At 39.6% G+C, this 26,753-nt stretch overlaps 1 protein-coding gene, 1 long non-coding RNA gene and 1 other non-coding gene across 4 annotated transcripts; all 3 read right to left on the bottom strand.

Moving 5' to 3' along the window:
- Positions 1–3,063: 3,063 nt before the first annotated feature.
- On the bottom strand, positions 3,064–6,450 carry LOC133488440 (uncharacterized). The gene is made up of 2 exons (XR_009791662.1): positions 6,291–6,450; positions 3,064–3,453 (listed from the first exon to the last, which is right to left on the bottom strand). It is a non-coding gene; the product is annotated as an uncharacterized LOC133488440 (long non-coding RNA).
- Positions 6,451–12,281: 5,831 nt separating this feature from the next.
- Positions 12,282–26,655, bottom strand: LOC133489108 (fizzy-related protein homolog). Of its 2 annotated transcripts, XM_061797852.1 has the most exons (14): positions 25,638–26,655; positions 23,450–23,523; positions 21,619–21,747; positions 21,409–21,472; positions 20,389–20,519; positions 20,224–20,306; positions 19,944–20,127; positions 18,464–18,529; positions 17,461–17,563; positions 17,193–17,377; positions 16,216–16,449; positions 15,162–15,266; positions 14,998–15,090; positions 12,282–13,256 (listed from the first exon to the last, which is right to left on the bottom strand). In XM_061797852.1, exons 2-14 carry the CDS (start codon positions 23,516–23,518, stop codon positions 13,215–13,217), a joined length of 1,488 nt encoding a protein of 495 aa, XP_061653836.1. In that variant the 5' UTR covers positions 23,519–23,523; positions 25,638–26,655; the 3' UTR covers positions 12,282–13,214. The 2 variants fall into 2 exon arrangements, with proteins under 2 accessions (XP_061653836.1, XP_061653838.1); XM_061797854.1 differs by lacking the exon at positions 18,464–18,529.
- Positions 18,090–18,171, bottom strand: trnal-uag (transfer RNA leucine (anticodon UAG)). Its single transcript has one exon. It is a non-coding gene; the product is annotated as a tRNA-Leu (tRNA).
- Positions 26,656–26,753: the final 98 nt, after the last annotated feature.

Raw genomic sequence — 26,753 nt, 5'->3', positions numbered from 1 at the left:
TATGTACGGAGTATTGTTTTCTTCACAAAAAATGTTACATTTTTGGGGGGAAGCGTAGAAGAGATTAATGGCATTTCCATTAATTTGAATGGAGAAAGATGATTTGAGATACAAGCGTTTTGAGTCACAAGTGTGGTTACAGAACAAATTAAACTCTTACCTCAAGCCACCCTTGTAATTATGTCTAATTCTGATACAATGGGTTCACACAGCTTACACCACCAGGCTTTAATAGTTCAGGTTCTCGTAATGCTTTATTAGCACTCACTACTCGGTTTGATAAATATCATACTGTAATCCTTCATACATGCATTGAAAGGTAGGCAATTATGGGAGCATATTACAATCCCCAGGTCCCAAACATAGGGAAATATATCATGTAGAGCCATAACATCAACATATACTGTGCTGTAAATAAATTAATTATTAAAAGACACACACACACACACACGCACACACAAACACACAAGACAAGACCGTATGAAAAATGTGAGTGAAAAAGCTATTTGTCACAAAATCAATGACCTACTTTACTTCGACCCAACAGAAAAACCTGACTGGGGAAGCCTGATGTATCAATGTACAAACCCCAATTCCAGTGAATTTGGGACATTGTGTAAAACTTCAATAAAAACAGAATACAATGATTTGCAAAAACCTTTGACCCATTATTCAATTTAATACATTATAAAGACAAGATACTTAATGTTCAAACTGATAAACTTTTTTCTTTTTGCAGACATTCACTCATTTTGATTTTGATGCCTGCAAAATGTTCCAAAATAAGCTGGGACAGGGTCTTGTTTATCATTGTGTTATATCACGTTTCGTTTTAACAACACTCAGTAAGCGTTTGGGAACTGAGGACACATTTTTTTTAAACGTAGGTGGAATTATTTCCCATTCTTGCTTGATGTACAACTTCAGTTGCTCAACAGTCTGGGGTCTCTGTTATTTTGAACTTTGTAATGCCCCACACATTTTCAATGGGAGACAGGTCTGGACTGCTGGCATGCCAGTCTAGTAGTACTCACACTCTTTTACTACAAAGCTGTTGTAACATGCAGAATGTAGCTTGGCATTGTTTTGCTGAAATAAGCAGGCACGTCCCTGAAAAAGACAATGCTTGGATGGCATCATATGTTGTACCTGTATGTACCTTTCAGCATTAATGGTGCCTTCACAGATGTGCAAGTTACTTATATCTTGGCACTATGTTTTTTTTTCCTCTTTGGCTCGGAGGACACGATGTCCATGATTTCCAAAAACAAGGTGAAATGTGGACTCGTCAGACCACAGCACACTTTTCCACATTGCATCAGTCCATCTTAGATGAGTTTGGGCCCAGAAAGCCGGCAGTGTTTCTGGGTGTTGTTGATATACGGCTTTCGCTTTGCATGGTAGCGTTTTAACTTGCATTTGTAGATATAGTGATGAATTGTGTTAACTGACAATGGTTTTATGAAGTGTTCCTGAGCCCATGTGCAGGCAATATCCTTTACACAATGATGCCGGTTTTTACTGCAGTGCCGCCTGAGAGATCGAAGGTTATGGCCATTCAATGTTGGCCTTGCTGCTTCCGTGCAGAGATTTCTCCAGATTCTCTGAATCTTTTATGATGTTATGGACTGTAGATGATGAAATCCCTAAATTCCTTGCAATTGTACATTGCGAAACGTTCTTAAACTGTTGGATTATTTGCTCATGCAGATGTTCACCAAATGGTGAACCTTGCCCCATCCTTGCTTGTGAACAACTCAGCCTTTCGGGATGCTCCTTTTATCCCCTATTCGCTTGTGAAATGTTACAAACAGCTGTTTTTTTTAGCAATCCTCAATTTTCCCAGTTGTTTATTTCCCCTGTCCCAGGTTTTTCCCCCACAAAAAAAAAACACAATAATGTTCATCAGTTTGAACATTAACATTATAGTTTATTCAATTGAATATAGGTTAAGAAGGACTTGCAAATCAGGCGGCACAGTGAATGACTGGTTAGCACATCTGCCTCGCAGTTCTGACGACCGGAGTTCAAATCCAGGCCCCACCTGTGTGGAGTTTGCATGTTCTCTCCGTGGCTGGGTGGGTTTTCTCCGGGTAATCCGTTTTCCTCCCACATCCACAAAACATGCATGGATAGGTAAACAAAAGACTCTAAATTGCCCGTAGGTGTGAATGTGAGTGTGAATGGTTGTTTTTTTATGTGCCCTGCGATTGGCTGGTGACCAGTTCAGGGTGTACCGCCCCTCTTGCCCGAAGAGAGCTGGGATGGGCTCCTGCACGCCCGTGACCCTAGTGAGGATAAGCGGTGTGGAAAATGGATGGGATGGATTTATCTGCAAATCACCGTATTCTGTTTTTATTTACATTTTACACAATGTCCCAACTTCATTGGAATTTGGGTTTTTATTTCATACACACATTATTTTCTATATCGATTTGTTGTGATTCATCAGCTCAATTTTAACTTCCCATCCATTTCGCCGGAAATTGTTCATTCTCTTAATTGGGCTGAAAATGATCGTTAACTACAATTTTATCTTTGTTCATCGATCTATGCCAGAAATGTACTGTAAAGTGACAGGCACAACAATTAAATGTTCTTAGAAGGTACAATTTACCTCTGTATCCACCTGTCGGTGTGAAAATTATTATCGATTTACTCCAAATAATGTGTCTTTGTTCATCTATCAATGCTGGCGACGTATGGTGGCAGGAAAAACAATTAAATGTTCGTCTTCTAGACGGCAGATGCTACAATTATCCTGTATATCCACCTGTTGCCACTTATACAGTAGAATAATAGCTTTGTGTTCAACTAAACAGGCCCACATTCCACACTATGTATATTTGTGAATAAATTGAGATGACTTTATTATTTCAGTATCTATACTTCTTGTGATATTTTTGTAAAGTATGAACAAGGCTGGGAAACTCTACAATCCACTGTGTAGTGGCCAAATTTGTAATTTATTGCTTTAACTTATGTATGTTTGTGGGGGTGGAGGTTCCAAGAAAAGAACGAGATTGTTAGTGATGAGCAGAACTTAAATAGAGACACACTTCAGAGATTTGAACAGGGCTTTATTAAGGTCAATAATAGAGTAGTAATATAAACACATATGTGACATATTATTGGGACTTGAGTGCAAACTGCAGTGTCTTAAAATAGCATCGATCTATTCGAGTTTGGATGATGCAGTCAATCGTTTCCAGCCATTAAGACCCACACGGTGGGTAAAAGAGCGTAAAAAAGGGGGCGTGATAAATAAATAGGCGACGAGGCGTGAAATGTGAGCTGGTTGTGAGTTGAGACCGAAGAGTTTCGGCTTGTGCTGAGAGGCAGACTGGGACTTGTTGTTCTTTTGATGAGCATCGCAACAAAATCACTAGTCTTCCACTCAGCACTCAGCGACATTTCTTCACTTTTCCTCCTCTGTGCTGCTCTGCTTGCCCTCTGGAAAGAAAAGTAAGTAAATAAGTACATTTTATATACATGTATAAAGTACAGACTCACATCCAACCATCCATCCATTTTCTGAGCCGCTTCTCCTCACTAGGGTCGTGGGAGTGCTGGAGCCAATCCCAGCTATCATAGGGCAGGAGGCGGGGTACACCCTGAACTGGTTGCCAGCCAATCGCAGGGCACCAGAATCACAACATTTTGCATTTAACAGTTATTAGAAGAAAAAAACAAATCAATCAAAGTAAAATAAAATAAAATAAATCGAGAAAATCATTATTTCAGTGTACACATATTCACATATTTACATTTTCTTTTGCCACTTATCCCTGCATAGTCGCAGAATTTTGGGACATATCTCCCATCCATCCATCCATCCATTTTCTGTACCGCTTTATCCTCACAAGGGTCGAGGCCGTGCTGGAGCCTATCCCAGCTATCTTCGGGCAAGAGGCGGGGTACACCCTGAACTGGTCGCCAGCCAATCGCAGGGAGACATATCTCCCATTTAGTCAGGATTTTTTTAACCTATCCACCACTTATTCACTTTTTTTTTTTTTTTTTTTACCTCATCAGCCGCTTATCCACAGAAACCCCCATTTTTTCAGATTTTTTTTTTTTTAATGGCAATTATATGGAAGCACCAATTATTCACAGATTTTCACTAGTTGCGGTTGCGCTTGGTTCCTATCCCGAAAGAATAGCAGCAGCGGTCCACTGTATAATATAAAAAAAAATGACATTACATTTAATGCAGGAAAACGCCCCACAAATTTAAAAAAATAAAACAATTCAAAACAACCTAGTTTTGCTGAAATGCCTGATTAAACAAAGGTGTTTTAACTGCTTTCTTAAAATGAAGTATTATATTTACAGTCATGAAAAAAACTTATTCGCTTACCCTTGTTTCTTCAATTTCTTATTTGTTTTAATACCTGTATGGTAAAACTAAATGTATATTGCTTGAATGATATTATTGTATTATTATATATGATTTTGGTTGTTATGATGAAAATCATGGACATTGGCTAAATGTCTGCTCTTAAATTCTCATGAGCTCTTATCCTTGTCATCATTATATTTGTCCAAACAATTGTACCTTTAGTTGTACCAGGCATTAAAAATTAATAAGAAACTGAAAAAACAAGGGTGGTCTATTTTCCCCCCATGACTATATTGATTTATTTATATGTATACAGTAAAAGGCAGTCAACAGATCGCAGTGACCTAATCAGGACCACAACATGACACCAAATCCACCAAGTATGGAGGAGCCTGACCATTGAGGGCTCAATAACTGAAATTTCAGAATTAAAAAATAAACAGGTATCCAGTGCAAGGATGACAAAATAGGCCTTAGAGGAGAAAAAAAAGGAACAGCACGAACAGACCCTTTAAATACCGCATTGTACCTAGACGAAATATTCCAAAATTGATTGTGCATTGGAGCCTGACATCAGAAGCATGTGGCTTGTGAACTTTAGATGTAGAAGGGAGCGTAACCTCCCACTCACCCACCCCACACACACACGCCCCACCTCCCCCCTCGACTAATTTATCTGTGAAGCCTGCTGACATTCCATCCTTCCTTTGTTGTTCTAATGCCAACCTTTCTGTTGCTCTCAAAAGAAGGAGGCCCAAAGAACGAGAGGGGGGATGAGGACGAGGAGGAATAAACAACATGAGCATTTACAATCAGGTGACAAACATGGAGGTTATAGAGCGTGTTCCCTTCCGAGCGAAGAGACAGACAGATTGTCCTGCATATCCAGTATGTTTCTGAGCTGCCCGGTAGCTATGCAACAAGACTGGGAGTCGGTGGAAGAGGAGGAGGGAGGGGAGAGCCGGGGACACTTTAGTGTGAGGAGGGAATAAGGGAGGCTTTCCATCAGTGCAAACTGGAGGGAAGCGTGTCGAAGGAGACACATTTCACTAAAAAAGAAAAACATTCATCTACCTGCATGTGCTGTTCAAGCACCACTTGGCTGTGTCAATATGCAAACATGAAAATCAATAAATAAACGTTGAAAAGGAAAAGAAGCAGCGTTGATTGGGAGCTGTCCACTGTCTCGGTGCTGAATGACGCCCTACTTTTTTCCTCCGCGTCCTTCTCGTGTAAAAAAAAAAAAAAGAAAAAAAAAGCCACCTGTTGCTGGACGGAAGTTTTCTCACAGGGATTTAAAAAAATATAATAAACTCCTCCGATAATACGTGTATTAGTATATGGAGGCGCTCACGTGGATTTTTCACATTTTTATTTTTTGTGTCAAGTCTCAGCAACCTGGCGGCACGCTGGACGACTCTGCCTCACAGTTTTGAGGTTTCAATCCCCGGCCCCACCTGTGTGGAGTTTGCATGTTCTCCCCGTGCCTGCGTGGGTTTTCTCCGGTTTCCTCCCACATCCCAAAAACATGCGTGGTAGTTTAATTGACAACTAAATTGCCCGTTGGTGTGATTGTGAGTACGAATGGTTGTTTGTTTGTATGTGCCCTGCGATTGGCTGGCAACCAGTTCAGGGTGTACCCCGCCTCCTGCCCGATGATAGCCGGGATAGGCTCCAGCACTCCCGCGACCCTTGTGAGGAGAAGCGGCTCAGAAAATGGATGGATGGATGGATGGATCTCAGCAACCTGACGACGCGATAGTAAACATTTCACCCCTCGCTTGACATTTGATTTGCTGCTTGCTCTCCATGCTGACAATTCAGGTCTGGATTGCTTCAACGTTTCAATGCGACGTTCAGAAAGAACACTTCGTAAATGAATAAAAAAATGAATGAAATAAAAGACAAACAATTACAATGATAAATGAGGCAAATGAGACAGACTCACCGTTTCTGGCATGATGTAACATCTGGATGAGCGGACCAAGGCTTCATTTTTCCTGCATCTGCTGGCTTCCTTTTTCATTTCTATTCTCTCTTTCTTTCTTTCTTTCTTTCTTTCTTTTTTGTGAGGAAATGCTCGACAACATCTGAGACGACCACGCTGGTGTTACTGGGTAGGCTGCAGCGAGATGGATGGCTGGCTGTGTTTTTATATGTCTGCCGCCAGAAGACAAGAAAGGGGGCGGGGTTACGTCGAGTGACGTATGCACTACTTTTATTTTTTTAATTTGTATTTATTTATTTTTAAATAAGACCTGTTTGAGGGTGCGGCCCGAACCAGGGCAAATTACCTTATGATTACCCAGATCACAGGCAAAGGCCGGACACTTTATTAGGTACACTCGCACAATCTAATGCTACGCAAAAACAAATTTGGCTTTTACAAATCTTCCTCATTTATGATTGACACTCTAACAGTTTATTGGGGGTTGTAAAACTGCATGCATTATACAGCACTATTCATCTTATCATGTAGCATACAAACATGTTGTATTAGTGTCTGTGGGTGTGTTAAACTGTTTATTATGATATGAACAACAGGGAAGCGTACAATGGATCTCTTACATGAATGTTACACAATAATGATAATAAATAATAATAAATATTATTTTCAAATTAAAACATACAAGAAGATCCCCCCCCCCCTTCACATTGTCACCCACATTGGCTACAGAAGCTGAAGTTTGAATGGAAACGAACAACTGCAGTCTTGTAACATCTGTTAGCTTTTCCGTTAGCGAGTAATACAAATGCAGAAGGGATGGTTCCAATCTCCTGTCCCATTTAGTCCTCTTTTTCTTTGTCTATACAATATGTGCTCTGTGACTGGCTGGTGACCAATCCAGGGTGTACACCGCCTGTCACTCAAAAGTCACCTGGAAAAGGCTCCATCTCACCAGAGATCTCTCCCCGAATAAGGACAATCACTACAGAAAATGGGTGATGGAAGTTAAAATTGAGCCACTGAACCACGACCAATCGGTATAGAAAATAATAACCATAATGTATGATAAAATACAGTATAATAATATATCAGGCTTCCTCCAGTTTAGGCTTTTCTATTGTCTGGGTAAAGTAGGCCAACAATTTTGTTATTTCAATGGCGTCCGCACAGTGCGTAGTGGTTAACACGTCTGCCTCCCAATTCCAATGTTCATGTTGCAATATATTTCATATTAGAGTGTGAAGTGTGAAGCAGTGTACTGTAGCTCAACTCCACTGCCTAAATTGAGCAATGATCTTATATCAAACCTTATCGTGTAAATTTGTAATCAGATTTTGTGTATTTAACAATCACAACTCATGTGATGGCAAGGCTTTTTCATATGGAGCAGGTGGAGACGCATTCATGTTTTACACTGAAGAGACCCAACAGTACAGACATATTTTGTGTGGTTATTTGCAATGGACAAGCTTTGTGTTCTGCATTCAAGGCCCTTCTAAACTCATGAATATCAACTTCTGCTCTGTAATCTTTTTTTCCTCTCTTTTTGATTCCAGAAAGCTATTTCAATCATCTTTGACTTTCATATGTTCCTATTCCACCCAAACAAAAAAGATGCTCAAATATACACTGTCCTCATCAAATATACTAATATATAGAATACCTCCATGTTTCTTGCTGAAGGGGTTTGCTCTTTTCATTTTGGCAGGACCAAACCGGTGCCGAAATTGCAATTTTTCGTCACTTTAACATACATAACTAACCCCCCACCCACCTCACCAAATTCATTCTTAACATAACACAATAGTTCTATTGTATACTTAAATATGTGCATGCCACAATTATGTTTTCCTATATGACAATAATATGTCGGGTAAATTCTGTTTAGCAGTGGTTCTCAAAATTTAAACCAAGTACCACCTGCAAAAATACTATCATGACCAACATTAAAATACACTGGCAATGAGACAGGGCTTTTATTCCCCGAAGATTTTTCTATATTAGTTTGAACATTAACACTGCACTTAAATATAGGACAATGGAAATAAAACTGTACTTAAATAATGATTCAATTAAAATGCATTGCACATAAAAGTTCAATAAAAATTGTACCTGAATAAATGTTCTTAAAGGTTAAACACAAACGTTTTGGAAGTTAAAAGTGAAACACAACTGAACGGTGCTTAGGCAGTAATTCTTTAACGTACCACTAGATGAAGCCCCTGTACCAGTAGTGGTATGCGCACCACCCTTTGACTGCACTTAAAGAATCACTGGGGTATAAGTCGTTAACCTAATAGCATAACTGCCCAAGTCATTGTTGAACCTTTTCTGAAATAAAGAGAAAACACAAATTCAACATTGCCTCGATTCAACCTTTACTGATTACCGTGACCTGTCTCAGAATCTACACAGACATAATGAGAAAACACAATATTTTAGCAAGCACATTGGTATATTTTGTTAATTTGAATTTTTTTTAAATTAAATGTATTTATTATTTTTTTTAACTGATATTGTGATGAAGGCACGGTGGACGACTGGTTAGAGCATCTACCTAGCATCTATTGTGATAGTGAGTTAAAAATGACTTCGGGAATTATGTTATAAGGCTAACAATAACATGATGAGTTTACTCTACATTTGCAGTTTAATTTGTTCGTGACCATCTGTCTGAAATCATATTTCATTGAAACAAATGTAAATGCTAATAATCTGTTCCATAATCTGTTTTATATTTAGTTTTACACTTAAACTAGGAAATCCATTTAACAGATTGAAGCCTCTTTTTTGAAGATTTCTTTTCACGGTGAGCCAAACTGCTGCTTTTTGTGAAGTGAGCTGAGTTGAGTTGACTGCCACCGTGCAGCGTTTGTATCTCAAATCTTTGCTCGCAATTCAAAGAAACAAATTCTCATATCTTGAAAAACTTGTAAGCAAGCAGTCATTGTCAAAAATCCGTAACCAGAATGAAGATGTGGCCCACGACAAAAATGAGTTTGACACCTCTTGCTTTACACTGAAGACACCCAAAAAGCACTGACTTTTTTTTGTGCGGCTACATGAAGTGGACATGCTTTGTGTGTTGCATTCAAGGCCCTGCGTGACAAAATGTCAACTCATGAATATCAACGACTGCTTCTCTGTAATCTTTTCCTCTTCTTTTTGATTACAAAGAGCTATTTAAATCATCTTTGACATCTGCTGCGTGATAGCTCATCACATAGTGTGGAGGCTGTGGCGCAAACACCCATCCCCCCTTTGGATGAATACAAGATGCTTCTGGGGTGAGAGTGTATTTGTAAATAAGGTACACGAGGGACCTTCTCTGCGCTCTATTCTGTGCACTCGGAAAAAGAAAAAGCCTGGGTGGCTCCGGCTATTATTTATTACAAAACCCGTGTTCCTTTGATACAGCCCTGGGTGCTAGTTAACAATGAAGCTCAAGAGTCAGGCTTAAGGGTGGAACCTGGAGGATGTTGCCGGGTTTTAGTTGTATAACGAACATCACACTCTGTGCCTCTTGATAGAAACATCAGGAGGTAGGATTATGCTTAGCAGCGATCCCCCCTCGCTGCTTTCCGGGCTTAATTTTAACATTAACCCACCACCGAGAGCAAAAGAGGACTGGTTTCCATTGGCAGCATTTGTCTGATCGCTATAATGAACACGTCTTACTTAGATGACATAATTGGACCTGAAGCGGGAAAAGTCTATTTAACAATTTGTTCTCTTTAATTCAGTAGAATGTCGATATGATTAATTTTTGGCAAAAGAAAACTGGGTGTCATCACTGGCATGTTTTATTCTGCATTTGAATGAAAATGTACCATTTTAACACATCGCAATCGATTTATATTGTCACTGTCTGGTGAAATTTGGGCAGATCTTCTTCTGCTGAAACTGGGGCCTTGAAGAGTTCCAATTAGCAGTCGGTGTTACCACAAAACCTTCATGCTTCATGCAAAAACTGCCATGAAAAGCCTACTAGAACATCTGAGCTTTTTATTTAGCGTTATCAGAAGCACTTTAATAGGTGGCAGGTGTGTGCTGACTCCAATTTATAACGAGTTTGAATGTGATTGGTTAATACTGAACACGATCACAGCCCCAGTTATAGGAGGGTGTGTACCATCACATTATCTCAGTTGTTGATTTGTTTTCTTTTCCCTCTCGAAAAGAGATCCAGTGGACAACTGCAGGGCGCATACAGTATCTCACCAAAGTAAATGTTTGATTATATTGTTCCATGGGACAACACTGAAGAAATGACACTTTGCGACAATAACATCAGTCATCAGTGTCCAGAGCTTGTATAACAGTATAAATTTACTGTTCCATCAAAATAACTCAACACACAGCCATTAATGTATAAACCCTTGGCAACAAACGTGAGTACACCCCGACGTGAAAATGTCCAAATTGGGAAGAATACATTTTTTCTTAAATGTTAGGGGTGTACTCACTCTTGTGTGAGTGATGGATGAACAACCATTCACACACACATCCACCGTGATAAATATACACACACACACACACACACACTGTACATACTATACATACAGACATACATATTATACAGTTTAAACATGCAAACTATGAATACATTCATATTGGCTAACACTTTTATCAATACTCAGAGATTGAAAATGAACCGACATGAAAAATAGAGTAAACCTGACTCGGAGTGGTGATTTTTGAGGGAGTGGTGGTGCTGATCATTAGAGTCACGTTTGATGCTCCTCATTACAACCATTAAATGTCAATTTGCAGTCTACAGTGGGGACAATGTGAGGCCTTGGGATGTTTTGTAGCCTTTCACATCTTTATGGCTGTAACAAATGTGGCCCGTATAGAGAATAAATGTCTAGCATGGCCTCATGGCCTGAGATAAAGACCATCTACGTCATGGAAGTGACGTCGTCTGGCAAGTGTTTAACCCGAGTTTCACCTTGTAGGTAACCTGATTAGGGTTGATCGTATGGGGGTGGCAATAGCAGTCAATCACGCAAAAGGATAATATAATGGCTCCCTCTGGTGGTCAATGAGAGAGGCTCAACAAGTGCATGGAGAAAAGCACAGGATTCCTCATGATGGATACTAGGCGTGATAATGGAGACTTGTCAGCCCTTTTATGTATTATGAAAACCTGAGCCGTAATAGACATAGTTCACACACACACACACACATGCAACTGAAAGCCTCTGACACACTACTGAAATGCTTCCATAATGAATGAAAAGGGGTGGGGGGTGGCATTTCAGTAGTGCGTGAGTGAAAAATATTCCAGGTGTGTGTGTGAAAAATATTTTCTGTAGTGAATGAGGGGGTTTAAGTAGTGTTGTAGTCATTAGTGTAGTCTGAGTTTGTTTCAGTAGTGTGCATGAGAATTTTTTTTTCCCATAGTGCGTTTTTAGTAGTACGTGAGTGGAAAAAAATATTTGTTTCAGGAATGTGCGTACGCGAAAAATATTTCCAGTCACTTCAATTGTGGGAATTAGCAAAAAGTATTACCATTGCCAGCAAGAACCTTTCAGTAGTGTGTGAGCGAAATGTATTTCCATAGTGTGTGAGATCGTTTCAGTAGTGTGTGTGAATGTAAAGTAATTCTGCAGTGTGTGTGTTTCAGTAGTGTGCTACTTTTTATAGCATTATCACATACATTATTTTCTATCATTTTTTTGTGTGTTCAAATACATGTGCATGTTTTAAAAATGCGTTTCAATAAGTTTAAAGGTTAAGGCTTAAACTATAAAATCAACTGTTTTAATATAGTCTATACAGTATTGCAGAATGGGTAGATTTGAATGATTGAATTCTACTGTGATAATATATTATTACTTTTTGTCCACAACGACAAGAACATCTTGTAGAGTGCAAACCTCAGAGGTTATTAGAGAGACAGAGAAAAAGAAAATGTCAATTCATCCACCTAAAAAATGGAAATACAATGAATCCGTCCACAGAATAAAAGATACAACACTAGCGAGATAATTGTACAAGATATGATGTTTTTAATTGTCCATTACCTGAGTACAGAAATAGACATTATTGAACATTCAATGTGTAAGTCAAGTTGTGATAACAAGTACACTGACGTTCAAGTGGCATTAAACTGCTTTTCTCCACTCATATGAAGTCACCAAGCACGCCGTTACTGTACAAGAACTTCGTTACACAACACAAATAAATAGCATTAATGTAAATTTGGCACAATCGTTGACTCGGCAATCAAACGGGGAAATAAGTCAAAATGTGGGGAGGGTTGCGGATGATACATATGGAAGATGTCCTGCAGAAACAAAACAAGTGTCTGCACATAAATATCACAAGTCAAGCGTCATAAAATTAACAAAGCAGAATATTTTTTACTGTGCAGCTAATTGTTTATATTGTAAGGCTTTAATTGCTGTTACTAATGAACCTGATAGGCAATATTTATATTTTCTAGTGGCTGGTGAGGCTTAAATTTCTCATTTTTGTGCTCTCTCAAACAACACTGTTTTGTTTTGGCATGATTAAACAAACTCACATATGCAAGACTCGCTCGTATTTCTGCAAACCCAAACCCCCTGAAGGCAATGCCAAACTCCCCAGATTTAACCAAAATTTGCAATGACACAATTATACGACAAACACAAAAGTAATAATATACTAAAAAATGCTGTACACGTACATAAAAAAACACAGAATAAATTATTAAACAATTTTTAAAAATTATAAAGGACAAATTGAATATTTTGCCGTTATGCACAATTGGGTCTGTTCACCCCACTTGTAGTCCGTGATCATTGAATACTACGTGTGGCTGTGGTGATAGTATGATAGTCTGCAGATGACTGATGTCAATACTTTAAAGCCTGGACATGATGCATGCAAAAGGGAATTCCCATTTTTCATCCGCAGTAGTGCTGAGTGTGCTCACTACCGGATCCTGGTGAAAAGGTTGAGGACTGACACAGACTCCTGAAAGGAGAAGGACAGGAGTGGGTGAGTCAAACAATACTCAAAAGATCAATAAACAACAAAATTAAAAAGGCTGCCAGCAGCCATGAAGTTGCCCTCACACTCCTTGCAACTACAAAATCGTGCACAGTTTAACCCCAACACAGTTTACATTAACACTACGCTTAAAGGTAGGAATATAAAAAAAAGTGTATTTAAATAACATCACTTAAAACAAAAGTTAAACAAAAATTGTACCCAAGTACATTTGTGAAAATAAACAGTTGTAAAAGATTGTATTTTACTTTAAAGTGAAATAAAACTGAACTGTACTTAAAAATGCACTTTACTGAATATATTTTTTTTAAAGTTATTGTAACATTATGCAGTTTGAACATTTAATTCAGTATTTCTTTTTCATACCACCAGACAGAGGGAGCCGGCGTACTCCTAGTGGGACCACACTTTGCAAATCACTGCTGTAGTTTTTTTTTTTTTTTTTAATTTAATACAGAGAACCCTGCGTCAAACATACCACACAATTTGGTGTTGAAAGGTGAAACTGCTGTCAGGTGGATTTTTTTTTCCAGCTTTCCCGGGCCCTGATGAGTGAATTTGTTTTTGGGGGGGGGGGCTCCTTGTCAGGGATTCCTGCCAGATTTTAATTTTTGCAAGGGTATACACACTTGGAAAATTGGTGAGTTTTGGGACAAATGTAGGCCCCCCCCAAAAGACGATCAATTCATTCATTCCAAGAGGAACTTTGTACCACCTTCTAAATCAGGGGTGTCAAACCTACGATTCGTGGACCAGAACCGGCCCGTCAGGGGGTCCAATCTGGCCCGTAGGGATAGAGAAGACATTAACAGCTATTTTTCAATAAAAGTACCTGTTGTTGCTAATTTTGTCCACTCAAGGTCACACTGACAACCACTTGAATGACGAGTAACCACTTCAATGACATTCTGAAATTGGCTGCGACTCAGGATTTGACATTTGATGTAGATGCACTTGTGAAAGCTAAAGCAAAGTAAGCCTACTTTCATATAAAATGCTATGCCACCTTTGCACTGTGAAGAATACAGTTCTGGTAAAATGAATACCCGCTGTAGTAATAGTTTAAGAAACTGAATATTGCAAAATGTCAGTCAACAGATTCATTTCAAAAGAGTTTGGTGGAACCTTTTTATGTTATGTCATGCACTGACACAACTTGTCTATATTTTGATGTATACATTTAAAAGGCAGGGGAACAACTTCACCCACTTTCTGCATAGCTACAAATTTAGTTTGAATTTTGTGATGAGTCAGTTGAGACTGTCAAGATTTCAACGTGGATTCAGAGAGTTAGGTACATTTAAAATGATTTCTAGATCTCAGTTAGTTTGATAGTTGTTTTGTAAAACATAAGTAGTATATTAGAGCCCCTGTGATCTGTAAGTTCCACGTGTAAATGAAAACACTAATTTCAAAATCTGTTAAATTTGCATGAAATTGCAAAGTTCAGTTTGCTCATATGATTAGCAACAAAATTATAACCAATAAATGTGAATATTTTCCAAATGTACTTGTAATTATTTGCACCAAACAAATGGGAACAATTTGGAATTGTCGTTATTTATAGCTAATTAGGCCACGAATATACTGCAAATTAAAAAGAAAAATCAAATTGGGATGAATGTGGCCCCTGAACTGAAGTGAGTTTGACACCCATGTAAATCTAACTAAAACCAAAATAAGCACAGAAAAAAACAGTGAGTACCTTAGTGGATCTCATTTTGCTAAAGACATTCCAGAAGCGGAGCGTTTCATCTCCTGCCCCTGTCACAATGGCCTCTCCATCAGGGGACATGGCCTGCACACACGTCACACTTATACTCATTGATATCTACATTCAAGTTTTTTCTGTCATCTGTAAATACAGACCAGGTAGAGAACTCTGTAGGAGTGTCCTGTAAGTTTGGCCACCTGAGTGAGGGAGGGGTACTTCCACACCAGGATCTGGTTCTGCGAGTAACCATGTGTGCTAACCTGAGAGGACAAACAAGGAGCATGCTTGAGTCAAATACAGTAAGACCATCATGTCTCAACTTTTAAGGGAGTACCGTGCTGCGAAGTAAAATACAAATACTTTGTTACTGTACTTCAGCATATTTCTCAGGTAACTGTAATTCACTTGATTATAAATTTTTCTGACGACTTTTTAATTTTAGACCCTCCACACACACACGCACACACACACGGTTCCTACCTGGAAGGTGCTGCATATGTCAGGCTGGTGATGTGGTATTGGTGCGGACATTATCTGACAATTGGTATGAGTACCAATGCTATACTGGCGCATTCTAAGTATTGTATATAACTTACGGTAATTTTTAAAAACTTTTGTACACAAGTAATATTCAGGCTGTACTTCTTTTTAAGGAGTTCTAAAAAAAAATTCATCTTGCAATTGTGATGAAAACGTGTTTTATTTTATTTCTTATGCTGTTAAATATTGTTCAAAAACAAACTTTATTAATCATGGCATAATGTTCACTCAAATATATCACTTTAAAAAAATATATTCATCATTACTGAGATTCTTAACTGCATGTTTTTCTAACAGTCTTGTCACACATTTCACTTAAATGTAGCATTTCTTTTTAATGTTGGATCTTTATTAGGTACAAGCACTTTGTTACAGCTGCGAATGTTATTCAATGTGCTTTATAAATAAAGTTGAGCTGCAGTCGCCTTTCTCCACACAGCTGACACGGCTACTACCCACAAAGTATATGTCAGGCTAGTCATGTGCCATCAGTGTATAGCATCTGAGCATTTTTATGAGTACCGAGCACTGTACAAACGTACAGTATTGGCACCCATACCCAATGTATTTTTTTTTTCACACAAGTATCTGTACTTCTACTTAAGTAGAGCGTGTAAGTACTTTTGCGGGCTTAAGTACAAAGTGCAAGTACTTTTGCGTGTGACTCACCAGTTCGTTGGTGTGCTTAGACCAAGCCAGGTTGCACACCTGGGAGCCCGTGTCAGTGCAGTACAGGGGCTGGCCTGTCAGGGTGTTCCAGAAGCGGATGCAGCGGTCGGCGGTGCCCCCGCCGGAAGCCAGCAGGCCGTGCTGGTGTGGCGACCAAGCGATGGCCTTGACTGCCGCCAAGTGCTCGGTGTACTGCTGCATTGGGAGGACGCTCGAGTGGTTCCACACAAGCAACTGCCAACGTCAGGAGGGTGTCGATCAATTCATTTATAGTGGTACCTTGACTTATGAGTTTAATTATTTCCGTGGCCAAGCTCATAACTCCATATACTCATACATAAAAAAAATTCCCCACTGAAAGTAATTGAAATGCTATCCATTTATCCCAACTGAACCCCAGAAAACACCAGCATTTTTTGTCTTTAATAAAGAAAAGTAGCACTGTATTGTGTAAAAACATAAACGAGGACGTAAAGAAATCAACTCCTCTTACAGTGTAATTACTTTACGTATTGTAGTACTCGAATGTTGGATGTGTGCCATTAAGGGGCATTGCCTAGTGAGTCTCAATTACACGCAAAGATTCACAATTTCAAGCACACCTCCCCATGTTTTTATGGCATAATAATTGGCACAGTTCACACTTTTACTGTTGCACTTGTTTCCATCTTTCATTTCCTATAAACAAGACAAACTATTGTTGCTGCACTTCCTAAAAAAGAAGATATTTAAGTTATGTTTCATTTTACAGGTCATTAAATATGTCTATTTGTAGAAGAGATTTTTTAAGGTGCATTTTCTTCACTTACTCTACCCAATGTGAGAGGGAAAACCAACCAAGGTACGCACCCAACTGATTTTTGGGGTAACATCACACCCTTAACGATATTACTGTTATGTGGTTTCACCTTCAGAACCGGCACACTGACGACGTTTGACACCCCTGCTCTAATTATGCGAATAAATTCTCTGTATACCTTGTTATCGTTGCCACCAGATGCTAAGAGCTGATGGTCCGTGCTCCACTTCAGCCCACACACTTCCTGTCGGTGTCCCTGCAGCCGCCGTTCAGACTGGAGAGGCGGGGCTCTGATGTCCCGCTGCAGGATAACCCTATCGCGGCTGCCGGACGATAGCTGGTCTGCGTTCCACGCCAAGGCACCTAGGAGGATATTGGGAAGGGTACAAAGAGAAGATGAGACAATGAAATCACCCCAGCCTCCTTCACTCGCCCTTTCAACTCACCCACTCTGGCCGTGTGTCCCTCGAGTGCAGAGAGCTTCTTCCCTGCGGCGGAATCCCAGATTTGAACATACCCTTTATGAGTCCCCACAGCGACGAGGTTGCCCTTAAATTAGAAACAAGCCCAAAGACACTTGAGAGCTGAACAATCATCTGCACTCAAGCCCAAATTTCCGAGGGTTTAAAATAGGAGTGAGCCTTGGACCTTGATGGACTACGGGAAAAGTTCACTCATTCAAGATCAATTAACTCCATCCATCCATCCATTTTCTGAGCCGCTTCTCCTCACTAGGGTCGCGGGCGTGCTGGAGCCTATCCCAGCTGTCATCGGGCAGGAGGCGGGGTACACCCTGAACTGGTTGCCAGCCAATCGCAGGGCACATAGGAACAAACAACCACTCGCACTCACAGTCATGCCTACGGGCAATTTAGAGTCTCCAATTCATGCATGTTTTTGGGATGTGGGAGGAAACCGGAGTGCCCGGAGAAAACCCACGCAGGCACGGGGAGAACATGCAAACTCCACACAGGCGGGGCCGGGGATTGAACCCGGGTCCTCAGAACTGTGAGGCTGACGCTCTAACCAGTCGGCCACTGTGCCGCCCTTGAGATTAACTATATTGACAAGGAAGTGGCAGTGGTGGGATTTGAACCCACGCCTCCTCAGAGACTGGAGCCTAAATCCAGCGCCTTGGACCACTCCGCCACACTACCTATCAATTAACTCATGCATTGTTATTTTAAATAGTTTACTGAACACTCAAATTGTCCATATGTGTGCAAGTGAGTGTGTTGTTTGTCTGAATGTGGCCTGCGAATGACTGTCGACCAATCCAGGGGGTACCTTGCTCTAGACCAAAATTAGCTGGGATAGATGTTCTATTTTGCCTCAATGGGCTGAATTATTTAACAATCGATTATGCTTGAAGTTAAAGACACCATTACAAAAATCCACCATCTTGGTTGAAACGGAATAATTCTCAAGAGATTTGAGGGAAAAACCAACCCTTTCTGACCAGCCCACCGATGTAACAGAGTCTCCTTCTACAGAAAGGTCGCACAAACGCGTCACCTAAGAAGACAGACACAAGAAGAAAGAAAAGAAAGATAAACATTGAAAGCCAGATGGAAGTTCTATTAAGGCCCATTTTAAGGTGCTCCCTTTTATTGTCACTAGGCTCTTTTTGGGACAATAGCCTATTCGACAATTGGTGATTAGGGTTTTGTAGTCCACCTCATCAGATTGTGCAGGTCGGAAGTAATAATTGAGGTCTCTGGATGTGTGTGATTTAACTACTAAATAGAGGTTTTTTTTATGTAAGGTGTTCAAATGCATGGCATTGGTGCTTTGTGATCCTCTACATTTTAAGTGCCTTGGCGATGGGGCTGCGCTATCGAATATTTTAGTATTCGGGTATTCTACTGAAAACTCCATCGAATGATTGAGTAATTGGATAAAATATATTTTTGCTTTTTAACAGATTAAATAAACCCTGTATGAAGTTACGTTATAGTCGCGGGCATGTTTGTTATTAAGTAATAAGGCCTCAGTCATTGATTAGTTTGCCTTTATTAATTCACTCAGTAAAGCACGAACACACGGATTCCGCCATCACACTTTTAGTCCCTCGAGTCTAAAACAACCACAAGACCCACTCAGCTCCTCCCCCTAATACAGAGACCTTTTAACCACGAGGATGTCATATATCTTTGACGCTTGTCACCATCGTAATAAATGAGCCTCAAATTGGACCGTAGTCATAATTAACAGAAACCTAGCCCTTCTGCAGGGCTAACATTAAACGTAACGTGTTAGTAAGGTACATTAACATTATTCTCACTCATTTGCGCTACATTAATTTTACCTTGTCTGGGGTTGTCTGCTCCATTTTGGGCGCCTTTGGCGGAGAGCAAGGGCCGTGTTACAACAATTACATGTCACTGTGATCACCTTGCTGTTCAGTCTGAAATGTTCCCATACTTTGTCTTTTTTTTCTCACATTTTTCTTCTCTTCTATCGTTGCCATTTCCCCTCACTCCTTCCATGTTCCCACTCCTTCAACCAAAAAGGTTTGTTTACGCCTTCTTCTTCCCTCACGTAGGTGACGTGAGCGCGCGCGTTGTGCCACATTAAAATTAGCCTCTGCGTCCCTTGAGCCTAAAAAATGTAATGGTTCCCTGAGGCGGAGAAAATTCCGAGCATTTTTTGTAATCTAGGTACTCAAAATACTGAAGGTTTTGTTTCACCCCTATTTTCTGCCATTTTGTGGCATTATACGTAATTACAAACTACTTTGTGGCAGGTCAATTATTCTTAAGGGTCGGTCACCATTCACCATCCCCCACAAATAGATACGTTCCCCCCAAAAAATCTATATTGTGGGGAGGGAACAATGAACTGCGATACAGTATAGCAGGGGAACACAGTACCAGTCTGCAGGTGAACGTAGCGAAATGTCGTTTTCAGAGACACATGACGTACACACCTGGCTGGTGCAGGCGCTCCACAGGTACACACAAGTGCCCAGTCCCACACTGAGTACATTGAGAGAGGACCAGTCCACTAGGTTGAGGTAGAAGTCATCCTGAAGCTCTGGAGCATCAAGAACTTTGAAAGGTATTTTGGATATCTTGCGCATGGGTTTCCGCGGTGACCGTAGCAGTTTCTGGCTGCAAAACGCAACAGATTGTATGGGTGAGTATGATCCAAAACCACTTAAGCTTCAAGAAGAATAAAAAAACAAAAAACACCAGGGGGATATTTACCTGTTGCTACTGACGGGTGATAAAGAATAAGGAGAGACTGCGTTTCCATCTTCTTCAAGAAACCTCTTAGTACTCAAAGAATACTACAAAACACAAGGAGTAGTTTTGCTTGACAGTGATTCAAAAGGAAATTTAGATTATTAACAGGATTAGATAACATTTTACTTTAAAAAGGCTCCTCCTGGTGGGAGTGGATGGCTGAAGACGGCGGTCCTCAGACTGGGGGTCCTGGACTTTGTCGATACCGGCTCCCAGAAGCTCGTTCTTCAGCAGCGCGGAGTAAGCGAGACCATCCGCTGTAGGCACACAAGGTGCAAAGAGACCGATTAAATTATCCATCCATTTTCTGAGCCGCTGCTCCTCACTAGGGTCGCGGGCGTGCTGGAGCCTATCCCAGCTGTCATCGGGCAGGAGGCGGGGTACACCCTGAACTGGTTGCCAGCCAATCGCAGGGCACATACAAACAAACAACCATTCGCACTCACATTCACACTTACGGGCAATTTGGAGTCTGCAATTCATGCATGTTTTTGGGATGTGGGAGGAAACCGGAGTGCCCGGAGAAAACCCACGCAGGCACGGGGAGAACGTGCAAACTCCACACAGGCAGGGCCGGGGATTGAACCCCGGTCCTCAGAACTGTGAGGCAGACGCTCTAACCAATCGTTCACCGTGCCGCCCGATTAAATTAATTCATTCAAAATCCTCCACGGTTTGCTGCTTTTCTCACAACTCTACAGAACACTGAGAATTCACTCTGCTTATGTAAGCATAACAAACAAGAGCGAATCAAATGATTACATTTGACTGTGTGGAAATGAGCATAGATAGCAGTCAGTCTTCAGGCTCAACAAAAAAAGGAATAAATGCTGTCAAGCACTGACTGCATGAGTAGCGACACACTATGTATTTGACTATCAGTACTCAAATGGTTGGCTAATGAAAAGCTCAAGGCTTGTAAAGCAGGAGAAGAACAGGCTTTGTCTTTATTTTGGGAGTACAGTGGTACCTTGACATAAGAGTTTAATAATCTACAAAAGGTTTTAAGTCCAAACCTTCAACTATGCTTATTTGAGTGAACTTTTTTATTTCAAAAACACTGTACAAAAAACAAATTTACAAAATAAATATGCCATACTGAAACTGTGCTGCCAGTCTGAAAAGGAATAGGAAAAATTGCTTTACCTTTGTTGCTGTCTGCTGTGCCATCTTTCGTTTTCCTGTTTTGATTGTGTGACTTTTCAATTTCCTACGCCACAGGAACAAAAACACATTAGCTTCATCAACCGAGACCTCACACTTGATGTGGCAGAGCATTAACCATCAGTTCAAGGAATCACTTTGACAAAGATGCAACTGACAGTTGCCTCTTTCCCTGTGTTGCAGCAAACTCACATTGATGCGGTGGAAGTTGACGCTCCAGTTGGCGCCGGCACGCGAAGGAATGAAGCGATCGCCGTGCTTGCTCGGGGACGACAGCGGGGAGCTGGCTGGCGAAAGAGCTCGAAGGGCGCCAGGAGATTTCTATGCAGGAGAGGACACCGGAGGCCATTTATGACCAAAGGCAATGATTCTCAAAGTGTGATACACGGGCTCTCGCTGGTGGTATGCGAAAGAATCAGTAGCCAAATACAGTTCTGTTGTATTTAACCTGAGTTCAATACATTTATATCCATCCATCCATTTTCTTCCGCTTATCTGAGGTCGGGTCACGGGGGCAGCAGCTTTAGCGGGGAAGCCCAGACTTCCCTTTCCCCAGCCACTTCCTCCAGCTCTTCCGAGGGAAATGCCAACACATTACAAGTCGGACAAGTTTAGGCACCTTATCCTAGAATGATAGAATGTGTATATGTGTATATGTATGGTATAACTAAGAATGTGTTGTGGTAGTTAGTCAAAAGTATGTGTCGCGATCATGCGAAAAGCTTCAGCAGTACATGGAGTGAATGGCGTACACCATGTAAAAAAGCCACACTCGACCCATGCTTTGTTGTATATCTGTAAATAAATTATTTGGCCATCAAAAGCCTTTTCTCAGTTTTGTTTTTGTTATTTTAGAGTTAGAGGTGTCACAAACATAAAACCTATTACCGTCAAAGTCACTGTTCTGCTCGACATGTTTCATTTCATAAAAAGTCTATTTTTTTCTGCTTTTTAGTCAGAAGCCTGGTTCTACTGCGGATTACTAAAGAACAGAAAAAGCTAGAAAAAAACTTGTTCCTGGTGAAAGAAGAGTCACCTCTTTCTAGGGACGTCACTATCGAATACATTTTAGAATTTATTCTTCTTCTGATTATTCCATCAATTAATCAAATAATGAGGGGAAAACGGTTATTTTGCATTAAAGTTTATTGATAAATATTTTTTTCAATTAGTGTATATTAACCGATGATTGTTGTTTATTTGATATTGTTTAATGATTAAACAAAACCAAATAAACAACAATTAAGCAATATCACATGAGAGGGAGGGACGTGGTACTCACCAACACTTTTGAAAGTGAGAGCTACTTCTTGGGTACTGATTAATGCTAAAGGCTACTAGATTGATATACACTGAGGCTGTTTCAGGTTCAAGTACATGTCAACTACAGGTTATTCATACTCCGGCTGCAAATAACGATTAGTTTTGGAATAGATTAAACTGAGTATTATTATTTCCATGAATTGATTAGGATACACTTACCAGTTTGGTCCGTAACCTATCAGAAAATAGGCAATAATGTTGATCCTCATTTTCAAAGTAAAAGCAGATGTTTGTCTTATTTTGATTAAACACAAGAGATAATCAGTCTGCTTTCATGAAAGATGACAGAAATCAGAGAATATTTACTGTTGAGGGGCTGGAATCTGAGGACTTGGACAATTTTAAGTTAAACAATGGGTCTAAACTAGGATTCATCAATTATCAAAATAGTTGATTAATTTGATGATTAATTAGCTGGGAATTAATCGATAAATTTTGACTCCTACCCCTTTCTTTTGGTAGGTTTGGTGCCTATATTGTCACAGAACGCAACATTCTGTGAGTCTTGAAAAATCAGTCAAAGGTCCCTAAAACAGCGATATCCAATGTGGGGAACTCTGCTTTAAAGATGGCTGGCTGTGAAGTAGTTAAGTGTTGGCTTTTAAACATTAATTTAGGTATAATTTTTGTTTGTATTTATTATTATTTTATTACAATAAAGTTTAATTAAATCAATGTACCGTGTACGTCATGTACTTACCACTGGGCTGGCATTCGCATTGTGGATGTTGATTTGCCTTAGCAGCCTAGACTCATAGTCCTGATCCATAATGCCTGAAAACAGGATATCAATTAATCCAATCATAATACAATCCATATCGATCAGTTACTCTTGAAGCTAGAGTTAATAATCCGTGATTCTTAACCAGGGTTCCTGAAGCAGCTACAAAAACCAAAAGGCGAATTCACACTCTGGCGCCTTTGTCCAGAAAACTTGTACTTAGAGTAGAGCAGTGCGATATAAATATATACTGAGTAGGGCTGCCAATCGCGATTACTTTAATAATCGATTAACCTATCAATTATTTTTTTGATTAATCGATGGATCAGATACATTTTTTTTTTTGTATTGTATCCCTTCATTCAAGATTGAGGGCATTATTTCAAATTGACAGTGCTTAAAATACAGAACATTAATCATAGTTTTCCAAAGTAAAAGCAAATGTTTGCAAATGTCTTATTTTGATTATACATAAGCGGGTCGGAAAATGGATGGATGGATGGATGGATGGACATGGATAATCAGTCTGCTTTCATGGAGGACAATAGAAATCTGAGAATATTTATTGTTGAGAGGCCACAATTCCAAGAATTTTGACAATTTAAAGTTAAACGTCGTCTCTAAACGATTAATCGATTTTTCCAAATAGTTGTCGATTAATTTGACAACTGATTAGTTGCTGATTAATCGATTAATTGTTGCACTAAATATTTACATAAACCTATATTGTTTATGTTGTTATTTTGATGTGGGGGGTATTGTGTTAACGCTGCTGCTACACAAATGTAAAGTCTGAGATGGTAAGTAGCTTTTCTTCTTAATGCATTGCCAACGTATCAGATCGGACTTGGTATCCGCGGATACTCAAAATCAAGTGACTCAACTCGGGCGCAAAAAAAAAAAAAAATAATAATAATAATAATTTATTGGGGCATCCATAATTATTTCAGTATTCATACTTTTTGAGACATTTTTGTTTCGTGGTGTGCTGTGTGAATTTTGTGATGTAAAATAGGTACCAAGCTCAAAAAAGGGTGGGAAACACTGAATTACATCATAAACAGGGTTGTTGATCGCTACATTAGTCCTTGGGTCAATAATCAATATCCGTGATCCAATGTTAATTAGAGCCACCAAATCAAACGTTTTTGTAACTGATGTAGTACTTTCAACAGAAAATAGTGTCTGAATCTCTCTACATGGATAATGTAAAACAGTTATTATCATTGTGTGGTAAGAGTATCACTAGCGTGATGCAGGCTCCCCCAAGTGACATGCGAAAGAATCACTGAATTGAATGTTGACATTGTGCACAACCAACCATACAGTGGCTTCAACTTTTAATCTATTACAGTAGATTTACTAAGTACAGTTCAGTTGCATTTAACCTTCAAGTACATTTGCATTTCCTCATTTAGAAATGTTTGTTTTCAAACATTTTAGTATGTTTTTTAATTTAACTTTCATGTTCAATATATTTGAATTATTTAAGTAGTTTTATATTTTCCTATATTTAGGTGCGGCGTTAATGTTCAAATGTTTATAATGTTAGTGGCAAAACATTTTTTTTCATTATTATTATGGTGGTACTTGGAGAGCTAAGTACTTTTTTTTAGGTGGTATTTTTAATGGATTTTATTGTACTGTCAGTACAGAGTTTAGAAGCATGCAAACACAGCTCTTTGCAAAATGTTCTTATGTTGTCACACTAATGAAAAGACATTTTGAGCCACATAGCCATAAAAAGTGTGTTGGAAAGAAACCTTGCCGTCCTTGTGCTGTTGCGAATAACGCATTCGAAAAGAACACCGTTCTTTAAGAAATAACATAAACACCGGACATATTCAATTTCTCGATTTTACACATATCAGCTTCAGAAACACACAAGAAGATCAAGATGCCGAGTTGGCTTAGTTATCTGCTAACAGTTATAAGACCAAAAAAAAAAAAAAAAATTTTTTAAATATATGCGTTTTCACACAATTCAAGTGCAATTAATCCGACATGTCAGACGTCTTATTTGTCAATAGAATGGGAATGTTGAAACAATCTTTCCAGTGTCAATGCTAATGAAAGGTAGCTACAGCTAGCCATTCTAGGCGACCTAAGCTGTCTAGGAACTTGGGCAGCAACATTGTTTATAAGCCACATTTGGATTTACACTCACCGGTCCCGGGGAGAGAGGGGGAAAAAAATTAAATACTCCTCCGATCCCACGCCCGGCACTGTTATTGCCGTACCGGTGCCAAAACTCTTATGGGGATAGTTTAGTTGGTTAGTGTAGTCGATAAATCTCTTAAGAGAAAGGGTTCGGGCTTCTTTCGCTAAGCGCTGAAGCCACAGTCGCTAAGGATCACGGGAAAATGTGACGTCACTGTTTTTGAATCGCGCATTTTCCGTTGCTAAGGAAACGTGTCTCTTGAGGCAACTCCTGCAAGAAAATGTTTTTAAACTTTTTACTTTTTTTCAAAGTTGGAACATTACGAAAAACATGCGTACTTAAAATGGAAATGACACCGTTCTATTAAGTATCGGCGCCATTTTGACTCCTTTCACAAAAGAAAATGCAAGGGTGAAACTTTTGTTTTACTCTGATGTATCCGACCTTTTCATCATGTTAATTCATATATTTGTCATGATGAGCATTTAAAGTCTAAAAGGTCCATTTTTCACATTTGGTGCCTCGCCCTTCAGTGGGGACTTGGGCGACTCAAGCCACCTCTTTATTCGCCACTATCATGTCCCAATTACAGAAATGATCAATACTATACAAAAACGCAATACAGTATAACTGCACAAAACTGTGCTACGTACATAATATCTATCACCACTCACACAAAAACTATTTTAATAAAATACAGCATACTCACGAGACATGGTGATTACTAAATGTATTAATGTGTGCAGATTGTTACAGGTGTTTTTTGTAGTTGAACATGGCTTGCTCTGACTAACCAATCAGAGGACAGACTAATGCTGACATTGTGGGCTAGTAAGCTGGTCCGGTGAGGCAAATTTGAAATCTGATTGATTAAAAATACAGTCCCATTGCTAATGTATATACGATATTACTAATATAACACTCACACGGACTGGAAGCAGTGCAGCCAAGTGAAATTAAAATAATAGACTATTGGGAATAAATTAATAAAATTTCATGGAACAAATGTAGTTCAGTTCTTCTGATAGTGTTAAGGCCAGTATAGACCTTGTGCCGGACTACTCACCAGTAAATCATGTCACTTCTTACCTTCTAAATGCTAAACACTTATCTGACCTATAA

This window comes from Phyllopteryx taeniolatus, chromosome 14 (assembly GCF_024500385.1).
Source record: "Phyllopteryx taeniolatus isolate TA_2022b chromosome 14, UOR_Ptae_1.2, whole genome shotgun sequence".
NCBI lineage: Eukaryota > Metazoa > Chordata > Actinopteri > Syngnathiformes > Syngnathidae > Phyllopteryx > Phyllopteryx taeniolatus.
The sequence above is the reverse complement of the archived record's forward strand: the minus strand, read 5'-3'. Positions and strand labels throughout refer to the sequence as shown.

Bases quoted from the DNA above. Each gene is read 5' to 3' on its own strand.
- LOC133489108 (XM_061797852.1), bottom strand. From the start codon at position 23,518: ATGGATCAGGACTATGAGTCTAGGCTGCTAAGGCAAATCAACATCCAC. The intron at 21,473-21,618 runs GTGAGTTTGCTG...CCTGTGGCGTAG, and splicing joins TCAACTTCCACCGCATCAAT to GAAATTGAAAAGTCACACAA. The intron at 15,091-15,161 runs GTCTGTATTTAC...ACGTGTGTGCAG, and splicing joins CCTACAGAGTTCTCTACCTG to GCCATGTCCCCTGATGGAGA.